The 12356-nt window shown below is 41.6% G+C and overlaps 1 protein-coding gene across 3 annotated transcripts in view; it reads right to left on the minus strand.

Annotated features, from left to right (window-relative positions):
• The window catches only part of SRGAP1 (SLIT-ROBO Rho GTPase activating protein 1), a 137109-nt gene that overhangs the window by 70040 nt on the left and 54713 nt on the right, over positions 1–12356 (minus strand). For all 3 annotated transcript variants that reach the window (XM_030960325.1, XM_030960324.1, XM_030960326.1), the window contains exon 2: positions 1292–1487. In XM_030960325.1, coding sequence (XP_030816185.1) covers positions 1292–1487 — 196 coding nt within the window. The remainder of the gene's footprint in view (positions 1–1291; positions 1488–12356) is intronic.

Here is a 12356-nt window from a genome sequence, read left to right on the forward strand (position 1 = left end):
TTCTTTTTTCATCAGTGCTTTGCTTTGCTGTGAATCAGGAGTTAAGAAAACTTCCTCCATTTGTTTCAGATAGACATCTTAACAGTGTTACTTCACAGCAAGGGGTTTTATCAGCCAGCTCAGACAACATGAGCACTCCTGAAGGGCCATGCTGATACTTCTTGGTCCTCACTGCTTCTGCATGTCCCGAAGCCAATTCCACAGACCTTCCTGATTGTTCTGGGAGCAATGGTGGGAACAGCTCAGGGGACCAACAACTAAAGCCACTTTTGCTGTAACCTGTTCTCAAAGCAGAGAACGGCAAGAGCAAAGCCAAAGGTAGAACTCAAGTCATAACTCCCATGCACAGCTGCCAGTCTGGATTTAACATGTTTAAGAACAAAGAAAGATGTTTGTAAACATAAGGAAAAAAGATTTTGCCACAAGCAGAATAAAAGCCAGGGCTCTCTGTGAAGTGGTGACATATGCACAAGTTGGTTATTTCAGAGAATCACTGAGTCACTAAAACGAATTTTAAGAAATATATATTAATGCTCTTTGAACTGTTCAAGCTGTCTTTGATTAACCTTTCCTTTGCCAGATCTATTTGGAAAATACTTTTGTCTTGAAACAACATTTTTATCTGTGTATCTCTAGCACAGCACTGAGTGAACAGTGGGAAAATTATTTTTCAGTTTTACAAACACAAAATACTGTTCTAAATCCCTAGGCATAACAGAGCCAGACACACGCATCCATTAATCAGCTCAAGTCAGGAAAATAACCACATGAGACTATGTCAGCAAGTGATGCAAATGAAGCATTTCAGAAAATGCACTGTAGGTTACAAAACTCTGCTATTAAAAGGATACATTAAATTGTAAACAATGCATAACGTTCACATCATCTTTATTCCCAGGAATCAGAGAGGTGAAGATGCAGCAAGGTTCACATGCAACAACAAATCAAAATAGTTTTATTTCTGAATGTCATTTTTGGCCAAAATTGTCTTTTTTGTTGCTGTTGTAATGTGGATTGACCTTCATGCAGATGCTTCAAAATCCTACCAACTCCACTAGAAATGAGCACACAATTTTCATGCTTTTGGAGCTCTGCATCTCTTCTAGATACTGGCTGTATTTTGGGTAGTTTAAAATCCATATGGTAGGTTAGGGATAGTATTTGCGCAACAACTTTTAAGAAACTGAAACTACTTGCCAGAAGCTGACATGAGTAACTGCATAGAGCCACATCAACTCTGAACCAGCAACAGGTACAACACGGGGGCAAGGGGCAAGCACGTTTCTCTTACTTGTACTGCTGATGATCCTTTGTACTCCTGGTTTTTGCCATGAACCTCTCTGCCAGTTTTTCCAGGTTTCGGGAATACTCCATCTCTATTTCCGACTTCTTGCGGAAGAAATCCTGCAGATCCTGAAGAAGCTGCACTCTCATTTCAGTCTGCTGCTCCAGGCATTTCTGTTGCTCAACAAGTTGAGCTCGGATCTCTAATGAGACAAACAAATATCCACTCAAGTCAGTGAAAGTAAATTAATTGAGTGTTACCAACCAAAATTACAAACACTCCAGTGTACTTCATCCTCACAGCTACGCCAGCTGGAGCTGGATTTGAGGTCCTGTGGTGGGACACAACAGCAGCAGCTCTCACTTCTGCCACCACATGCTTAATCCTCCCATGTGCTGGCTGTCTTACAAAAAGCTGGGGCTCAGGTGAGCCTCCACCCTCCTCTCCCATCCCTCTTCTGGCCACTGGCACTAGCACAACATTCCACTTGGAGTGATCTCCTTGCAGAAGGTGGTGCTGCCCTGAAGAATGGCTGGATAAACAAGCAGCCTTTGGGCCAGGATCAGCCTGCTGACGGTCAGGTGTTCTATCTTCATGTATGCCATGGAAACAACCTTGTGATAAACCCTGGAGGCACTATCCATTGTAATTGTGCACAGGTGAGTTTCCGTGTCTGCCCTGTCTCTGCCAGGGAAGGAACTGGTGTACTATACATGCATCCAACAATATTTTACAGCAAATATAGAGGAAAACATGTACCTATACTTAGAGACAATAATTTGAAAATTTGCACAAGGTTCCAGAGACTATAGTATATTTTTTAGTATTAAAAAAAAAATCATTTTAGAAGAATCTCAGTTTAGAAGAGAATAGATGCTCACAGTTCTTTTCTAGAGCAATAAGGAAAAGCCTCCAGATAACCTACCACTTTTTGCCATATGCAAAATTACTATGTAATAAGGTTTTTATCTTAGAGATTTCTGGGTTTTTTGATTTTCTTTTATTTTGGTTGGTGATTTTTTAGCTGACCAGTTAAATACATTCTGAGAACATTTAGTCTAAAAGATCCCTCGGGTTCTTTAGAGTTCATTACACTTTTGTCAGCTGCCCAGGCACAGTGTACTCCAATACTGTGGAGTAGAATGAGTAGTAAACACTTCCTGACAATAATATATGTGTATATTTTTTACACAGTTTAATGCTATAATAAGGATTTATCAACAGCGAAACACACAGAAGCGATGTCCATGTAAATGCAAAATTGTTGTGAAATTTTACTTGATTCTTAATGACATAACCATGCTGTGGGCAAAAAGATCCTGGAAATCTTCAAAGCCCACAGCATAGTTTCAAATAGAAAAGCATTCTAAAAGTCATACTAACACCACATGGAACTGCAAACCACTAAGCACTAATAACATCACAAAATATTATCTGATGCAACTAGGATCTAATGCATCCTTACTGATCTTAGAGCAGGTATGAAGGCAGAGATCCACTCTTCTAGGATTCAAATGTGTACACTGAAATAAGGTAGTACGAGCACAGAAAACTGTTAACCAATATATTTGCTGGAGGAGGGAGACACTGCAGTATTTTCTTCCAGATCTCCTGTGAGCTACCAGCTGCTGTGTTAATCATTAATGAGACCATCCATTTTTATAGTCTGGGAGGTGAACCAAAAAATTCACGGTTTGGTTTTCACTTCATTTCAAATCAGTTTGTTGGAAAAGAAACCATGCCTCCAGCAAGGATGAGCCACTGTAATACAACACTGTATCAATGACATTCATGTACACAGAGGAGAAAATCACATCAGAGCTGGAAGGTTAACAACAGAAACAGATGCTCAAGACCACTTTTTTAGGTGTCTGCATCTGTTAATATTGCAGTCATGGAAAAATCTTGTGTATGGGGTACTGGCTGTACAGATCCACTGGTCAGAAGCAGCAATTTTGTTTATAAGCTGGAGTTTTCACTAAATCCAGATCCATGCACATAGTCACCATACTTCAGCCATCTCCCTTTCCCATTCAAGATTTTCTAGCAGCTACTTTGAAAGCAGCCTTTTGTACAGAGCAACTATGTTCTGATTATTTTGTAGGTCAGTGTACCTTGCTGCTATAATTCTTCTTTTTTAGGCAGGCTTTTACCATAGCAACAAGAATGAGAAAGATTTTAGAAACAGGAATATATGAATAGAAATACAAGAAACAATGAACAAGGGACAACAGATAAAATATGAGAAATTGCCTTCGCTTTTTAATGCTGTCTGGATTTCCAGTGGACAATAGTGGCTTCCTTCAAACTTGTATTTTAGGAAACAAAATTGAAGCATGATCTATGAAAGCTGATGGAGATCTACGAGCTCTGAGTAAGGCTGATAAAATTAGGGGCTCGGGGGGCTGCAGCTTTATGAAGGGAAGATTTCTAATTTCTGGTTATTTGAATCTCAGCAAAGAGAAAGAACATGTTGATTCCAAAAGGCTAAGCCTGTGGCCTCCTGCTGGAGGAGAAAAAGGGGAGATGTACATCCCACTCATGCTAGCTGACCACAGTCAGTCCAGAAGTGACTTCAACAGCAGTTCTCCTTCCAGTCTTTCATGTCATTCTGCTCCTCCATTTTTTATCTTTTCTTTTTCTAATAACATGTGTAATGCCATACTGGCAGGCTGAGGAGATGGCAATGAATAAGAAATCAGATCAGAAAATTTTGTGATTTCCATTTTCTGATGAGATAAGTGGATTCAAAAAAAAGCAACCAACCAACCAAACAACAATAAACCCCCAGAGCAAGTACTGGAAAAACAGGCAGGCAGCCTGAGTGGTTGTGTGTGACAAAATCACAACTGTCCAGGTACTATTAACTATAATAGACTACCCATTACCCACTGCTACAGAAAAATGCACCAAGGCAATGCTATTTTCTTTAACCAGTTTACATGTGTGATTTCCCTAAGGCTATAAAGAGTGGCATGGAAAATTGCTGCACTGTATTCAAAGAAATAAAATCAGTATAGTCCAAACTCCATAGATACCAAGACAGGTGCAGCAAGTAAGAGACGGGTGCCTGTCTTTACTCTTATTTTGCTGGCACATTTAAATTAAAAGTTGAATTGGTACCAGTTGTAATGGGCAATGACATTGTCCTATTCTGCTCTGCTGAGTGGCTGATGTCAAATTGCCAGGCTATTTTGTGCCAGGAAAAGACCAGTTTAAACCCTGGATGAGTTACCACCTTCTCCTTCTTTCTCTTGGCAGCTTTGAGTCAATGCTCACTGGTTTTCTGGCCAGGGGCAGGCTCAAAAGGAATCCCATCCATTTATACTGCAGCTTGAACAGACTGAGATCACATCAACTGGGAAAAAAATTAAATCCACCCACACTTTGTCCAAGATTTGCACAATCAAAGTGATGAAACAGTTAATGTGACAGCAATTAAATCAATAAACTGAATAAAGTTTTATTTCCAAAGATTTTTATGCTATGCCCTCACAGACACCCTCCACTACAATTACTGCATTGAGTATAAAATTAAATTTTGTTTATGCCAATTTTGAAAATATAACTCTAACTTTTCAACAGATCTTTATTTCCTTGACAAGTGATTAAATCTGTGCACCATGAAAAGAAAAAAGAGATAAGATTATAGTTGCTTTGAAAGTTAAGTCAGAGCAGAAGCTGAATTACAATCACCCAAATCATAATCAGAAATAACTCATCAAGGTTACCTCTCTGCACACAGCACAGTATTACAAATAGTGACTTACACAGCACTGCTGTAATACCCTGTAGTACCCTGAAGAACACATATGGAACCAGTGACAGGCCAGTGCCCCCCCGAAGGAACCTGTGAAGATACACTACAATGTGACACAATCATAATGCTGGCTACACACCAGCATGGAACGAAGTTCTTCACCTTCACTGCCACACACAAAAGCACCAGGCTCCATCAAGCATCCCCAAAAAGTCAAAGGAAACCCCATCCTGACCTCAGTAGGTCACAACCTGTAAACACATGGTATTAACCGAATGAACCCGTGGACAGACCAACACTGCTGCCCTGCTACGGAACTCCCCACTGCAATGCCCACTCCCATCCCTGCCCTGAGGTACTGCAGTGCGCCAGCCATGCTGCACTAGGCTGTGCCCAGCCTTTCAGACCATGGCGACCTTTCAGACCACCACAAACTCTCTTACCAACTCTTGAGCAAAGCAACTCTAAAGAATGCTTTATGGTGCTACCAACACACCTGCCTCAAGATGCTTCCTGCCTGAGCCACTCCCAAGAGCTGATGCAGCCTGCCGCTCTTAGCTCCCATTTAACTTTTATGCTTGCAGAGCAGCCCTGACATGGGCTTTGGTGTTTGCTGAAAGCTCTGGAAAATGCCACAGAGCAGGACATGTCTCCCCAGTCACCCCGCTTGGCTGCACTGCAAGCCTCCCACCTGCTGCCTCACCCTGCCTGGCAAGGAGCTATATTTAAGTCATGATTACAATTCACAAACTATGCAGACATATTAATCCAGTGGTATTACTGGATAATCATACCAACAGCCTTGGGGCCTCACCCTTCAAAAGCTCACAAAAACAAGTAACTCAACAGAACTCAGAGTACAGAGGCTCTCACAAGACATAGTTATGTTTGCTGGTTTTTATCTGGGTAACCAGACAAAATTGCATCACCTCCCATTTTTCTCCAAATGTCTCCTTCACCCAAAAAAAAAAAGTTACTTTTAAATGTCTCAAAAATGTCTCACCAAATTAAAACCTATACATGGTATCTTAGACTTTGCATTTCTAAACCATTACACTTAGTCATTTTTTTTACCCCAGTGAGCTATCAACACACATATCCTTCATTGTCATGCCAATGATATCCAGATCATATTTCACAGGAAAAGATTCAGACCTTAAATTCAGCCTAGATATCATCTGGCGACCAACATGCATTTGTAATTAAGCAGCTATTGCAGCATTAATCATCTTGCAGTTCCTCCTTGAAGACACTTGAGTCTTATATGCCTCTCATTGTGCCCTAGTTATTTAGCATGAAGAATTGCTGATGTCTACCCCTGCTGCTAGAAGCTGGGGTGCTGCATGAGGGGACTAATAATTTCAGTTTCATTTGAGCCTCTGCCTTTGTAAGGACTTGGTTTTGGCTTCTTTGCCAAGATGAGCAGAGCTTTGGTCCAGCTGTGTGCAGCTGGCCAACATCTACAGTTTAGGTTTTGTTTGAGCAAAGTGCTTATCTCCAGCCCACTGAGAGTGCTGCCAGCAGAGAAATTGCAGCAGGAATCACTGAGAGGGGCCTAGAGGTGTCCCTGTGCACATCTAGTACTCCCTAATGCCATGTCCCATCAGTGCTCCCACAGTTCCCAGGGACATTACTGCTCCTCTCAACAGACAAGAAGATAAAGATGGTGAGAGGTATCACATCCATGGTGGGTGCTCAGACCCAGCTGCCAATACTTGTCCCTGAGATACACAACCTAAAGATGCTAGTGCTGTAAAGTTTTTACTTCTCAGAGACTTGGCTGGAAAGCTATTTGAGTATTTCTATGACAAATGGCGAGGGAAGCTCTGCGGTCAGCAGGGAGTCTGGCTCACACTCTCTCCCAAGTCCTTGTTGCCATTTTCTTCGACCACAAGCAGGAAAATCCACTTCAAAAGCCAGGAAATTCCACCAGACTGACAGCTAATGAGAGATGCTGGGGTAAAGATCTTGGAGGCTGATGCAGAAATGCCTTTAAATAGATCATGAGCCTGTACCACAACATTAACCTTCTATGACAGACTAGGGGAGATCACTTCCCTGTGTTCAGCATGTAAGAAGTGTGGCTGCAGAGACAGTGATGCCCTCGAGCTTTCATAGGCAGAGTTTTTGTGGACTTTGTTCTACCCTGACCCCATCAATTTCATTTAGTACATTGAGCATACAGCTTTATACATGTTGCCACTTGAAGTGTGACCTCTGCCATGCACACGCCAGCATTCAACTTACTGTTTGACTTTGTGCTATTTTCCAGAGAATTCATTTCAGATTTTTTGTTTGTGTGGGGATTTTTGGGGATGTGCTTGAGGTTGCCTGTGACAGATCATGTCTTCAGGCTGTAGTGTAGAACTGGATGGGGACAGAGAATCACTTCTGCTATCTGAAGGGCTGTACAAAGAATCAGCAATCTGAAGCCCCTGCTGACACCCATCAACCTCTTTAAAAACTGTAATCTACATTCATTCAAGCACTTTGGCATCCTTAAAGATAAAAACCAATCCTCATGCAGCCATTAGGAGGAAAGCTGGTGTAGAAGCCATTTGCAGGATGCAGACAGATTTTTACAGGTCACTTCACTTGTCCTGCTCAAACAAAGGGAGCAGAGAAACATTTCTATACATTCAAGCAAACACACTTCTGTCTACTGCAGTCACAGACAGGGCAAAAAAATGTGCTAATGCAGAATCCTGTAACTGGAGGATCCCAGTGGACAGGATTCAAAAAGGGCAGCTGTATTAGGGCACCTTCCAGATCCTTTTGAAATGAGAAGACATGTCTGGAAGAGCCAAGAAAATCTCTAGATGTAGAAGAAGAAGCTTTTCTTCTTGTTGTTCTTGGACTAGTGCCCTCCTGCTATTCACAGCCACAGCTGCTGGTCACTTGGCTGCCTACCGTCCCAGTCTAAATGGAGGGCAGTGTGCCAGCTCATGACTTGGCAGGACACTTGTGCCACAATGCTGCTGCCAAGCAACCCTGAATTTAAGCAGGCAGTCTGCCTGCACCATGTTTTGAGTGCCATTGCTTTTGTGGCAACTGCTCCTTTGCACGCATAATCAAGTGTCCACGCATAACTATGTCCTACCGAACCTTGAGCCTGGCATACTCTGTCCTTGTACTCACAGCATCTGGAACTGAGGACAAAAAATTCTGTCCCTCAGAGGAGAAGAAACTTTATTTTGCTCAACAGTAAAAGCTCAGCTCATCTCAAAACACTGCCAACCCGAAGAGTAGAGAGCAAAGGGCAAGATGCCTCCTCTGCGTCAACAGTCTGATTCAAGGTCTTCCACCAGAGTGACCAGCCCGGAGAGAGCAGATACTCTCCCAAAATCCAGCTGTCCTACCTCTAGATGAGCAAATCAGTTCTGCAAAGAAAGACAGAGAGGAAAAAAGAGTCCATGTAACTGTCTGCCAAGCAGACAGGTGATCATAAAGTAGGCATCTAAAAACCCATTTAGAGCATCTAAACTGTCAAGATCTATGGGAAAACTTATTCTGAAGCTTCTTAAGGGCTTCAATCATCCTTTTTTTGTGCTTGTTAAAGATACCATGAGCCTTTCCTTGCAGTCTTAAATTCTGGGCATATGAGGAAATTAAAAAGAAATCAGAATGCCCAAATCTTCCTTATCTTCTCACCAATGACGTATCTGCCAACAGAACAGAAAGATGATTCATGGGTCTTCTCGGAAACATTCTTTGCACAATGTCTGGGAGGCCTGACTGGTATTAGTACTCCATGAGACAAAAAATCCACACAAACCAGGGGGTCCAGTAGGAAAGAAAACCCAGTTTGTCACAATCCAAGCAGTACTGAAAACCTAATACTCTTCATTAGCTTCTTTACTTGTAAACTGGGTGAAATCAGGTTGAATTCCTGCCTCAGCTGCTACAAGGCTGAGGATGGAGCTGCCTCTGAAAAGTGCAGCAGTATCCACTCTGCAACAGACACTGCATCACTTGTCCACCAACACTACCCTGAAATTACTCCAGTCTTAGTATTAGCACATATCCTTTACCTCCAGAGAACCATAAACCTCCTGACCATACAGATGTAAGTACAGATTGCATCCAGACCAGCACCATTTCAGTAAGTTCTACTTATTTGTAGCAATAAAGCCCTTCCTTCCTTCTTAATATCTTGGATGAAGAGCTGACAAGTGAAAACATCTGAAGGCTTCTTCTACAAATGAGATGTTGAGAGAGGTGCCTTTTCTTGACAAAAAAATTTAATTAATCTGAACCTCTGGCAGGTGACATAGCTCTTAAGACGAGAGTTATGCTGGTAGAAGTGCGGGCCAGGAACTCCTAAGCAGCAGGATAAGAAAGCATTAAATTAGCACATCAATCAGATACAGCGTCTCCTGTACACTGGTAACTATCACTGTGATAAGACTCAGAAATTATAACTAGAGAAAATTCCCTCCCTACATCCTATGAAAATGACTCTCCATGCACGGCACATCTTTAGGAGGTCAATAAAACATTTTTACGATGACACACACCCTGCTGCATGTCATAAATAAGAGCATGCATTTTACCCAGCCATGACTTTCAGTGACAGCTTTTTAAGTCCCAAGGTGAAGTAACAGTGCAGTTAAGCACAAAAAGGAAACAGTAATCTGTGCTGTGTGCCAGCATTTTACCCACATCACTTTTCAGTCCAACCAGTCTAACATGCAGTAAAATACTTTCACTATTGCTCATTTAGCTTTGATACATTTAACTCCAACCCCCCAACTTAATACATTGAGCATCTTTGTGTTTTTCTTCTAAAATAAATATGTACCTTTTTTTTCTGCAACAGATCCATGATGCTCCTCTTCTTCAGTGAGACAAACAGCTATGCCACTGAGGTGCCTCCAACACCTGTTTTATAACTTTATGTACATGTCCCATGGTAACTACTCACCTGAGTACATCCCTGTAGTTACTTAAGGCCCTGTGTACCCCAGCCAACCAAGTGGGGAATGAAACTGTCTTGGGCAATATGCCAGAGCTGCAGAGCCTGCTTCGGATGCTGGCACACTTCTGGGCAGAGCATCAGCCCCTGCCCATGAGCACTGTGCTCTCCAGCAGCACAGAGCAGGGACAGCCCTGCACTGATGAGGCAGCAGGGGGGACCAGAGCTCCTCACTCACCCACCCAGTGCTGAGTGAAGGATGGTAGCCACCACCCAGCCAATCTTTGAATGCAATTCTATCACCGTGCTTCAGGCTTCTTGGACAGATTTAACTCTAAAAGTGCAAGTCTGGCTCAGGAGTACGTCTGTCAGACCAGACGGACCTTGATCTGCATAACTCTTTAGTAGAGACTTGGCTGAGGTCTGCAAAACCAAAGCCCCAGTGAGGGATTACTGGTGCTCTGAGCATGACTATGATACTTCCCAAAAGTAAATTTCAGTGTCTTGTCTCATTTTCACATAGCAAATAATACTGAATTTGACTCAGTAGAGGATTTAAGAAACAGGACATCATGTTTTGGGGGAAAAAAAGTTCTGTATGACAAACTCTGAACAGAAAATTTGTATTTTTACTAATTAAACAAAAGAATAACCCCAATCATTATGGAATTACTTATTCTGTCTGTGGGAGTACTAATAAATGTAAAATAGATAATCAGATAATCAACATGCTGGTTGATTATAACTATTATGCAAGTAGAAGTAACAGACAGGTATTTTTATATGTCACCTAACAAGATTAGATAAACTCTGCCATGCTTCAAATACATTTGTCTATGTACTGCTCTGATTTGGTAGAAGGTGCAATGCCTAAGTGAGAAAATAAAATGTCTACCTCAAAGGATGGTTTTGAACCAAATTACTCAGAACCTCAAATTCCACTAACAGCAGCTGGGAAAAAACAAATCCTTCAGTGTCACAGGGCAGATTCTTTCTGCACAGGGAAGTATAAATTGGATTGAGGACCACTTAATTAAACTTCTCTTCACTTGTTACAGTTGCAGGACAAGAAACCCCCCAGAGGTTCCCGCTAATGGGAATGGAAAAAAATATCCCATGAGACTGTAGGTAACTGTTGCTTACTCACTCAACAGTAAAATGAAGAATAGTATCTGCTAGTAAATGAACTTGGGGCAAAATAATTTGCATATTTCCAGGTCCCCTGGAAACAGTCTTCAATCTGTCAGAAGTTAAAAAAAACCCACATTACTCCCGTTTTTTTAATGAGAGGAAATATCACAACGAACAAAACTTAAAGCTGATGATTTGTAGAACCCAGTATTCTTCATTAATTCACTGTTTTGTGTATTCTGCAAATGTTTCTCTCCAACAGATATATGGGTGATTAGGGTTTCCAGCAGGGCTTTGATGATTGCTGAATGGAAGCAAAGGCACCAAAAACAGCTGTAGGAAACCCACACTGAATGGCCAAGGAATTAATGCTTCACATGCTTAGTTCAGAATTCCTTTATTTAAAAAAAAGCTATAAAATCCCTATTTTTGCCTATGTTTTAGCCTATCTCCATTTGGAAATAGACATTCTGATAGCAAAAGCTGCACTGGAGTGAGTAAAGGAGAAGAACTGCAATGGGAGGGCAGTAGCTGTAGCTTCTAGGCCCCTTCCCTGGCTAAACTGAAATTGAACCTTTATGTTTTGTAAGCATAAAGTTCCAGCTCTGAGAAGCACATGAGCAGTTATAGCACCTGGATGGCAAAGTGGTAACCTGTGAAAATAGTTATTCTTTATTCTGGGAAAAAACATTGTTTGGTAATTTACAGAAGGCCGTGCACAACTTAGCAAAGAAATGAAGGATGTGACATCTACAATGGAGAAATCTCCATCCTGTAAGAGGACCATCATCCAACCATTAGCAAAATACAAGGGGAATGTTTTGGAAATAATAAATGCAATAAACATGGATACCAACTGGAGAAAAAAGCAAAGGTAGTTGGAGGACAAACCAGACATGCCAGCAAGCACTATGAATCTCACAGGCTTCTGACAATTTGCCAAAGGAAGCTTTATCCTTGGTTATGTTCCCTTAATCAGGAATACTCTGAATACTCCAGATACTAGTTTTACAACAGTGCTATATTTCAAAATGTTTACTTTAGGACCGCTCTTTTTTTTTTTAACCAAAGATGAGTCCAAGTCAGTCAGGAGCACTGGGAAAATAATTTAAACAGAAGGATAAAGTAAAAACCAAAAAGTCATGAAGTGTGGCAGTGCACACCTACTAGGCCAGATGAACCCAGAACTGCAATGGCGAAACTGCTGACAAAAACCTGTCCCCTTTGCCTGAAAGTGGCTGCAGTGAACAAAGGGCTGGAGAGCA

This window comes from Camarhynchus parvulus, chromosome 1A, assembly GCF_901933205.1.
Source record: "Camarhynchus parvulus chromosome 1A, STF_HiC, whole genome shotgun sequence".
NCBI lineage: Eukaryota > Metazoa > Chordata > Aves > Passeriformes > Thraupidae > Camarhynchus > Camarhynchus parvulus.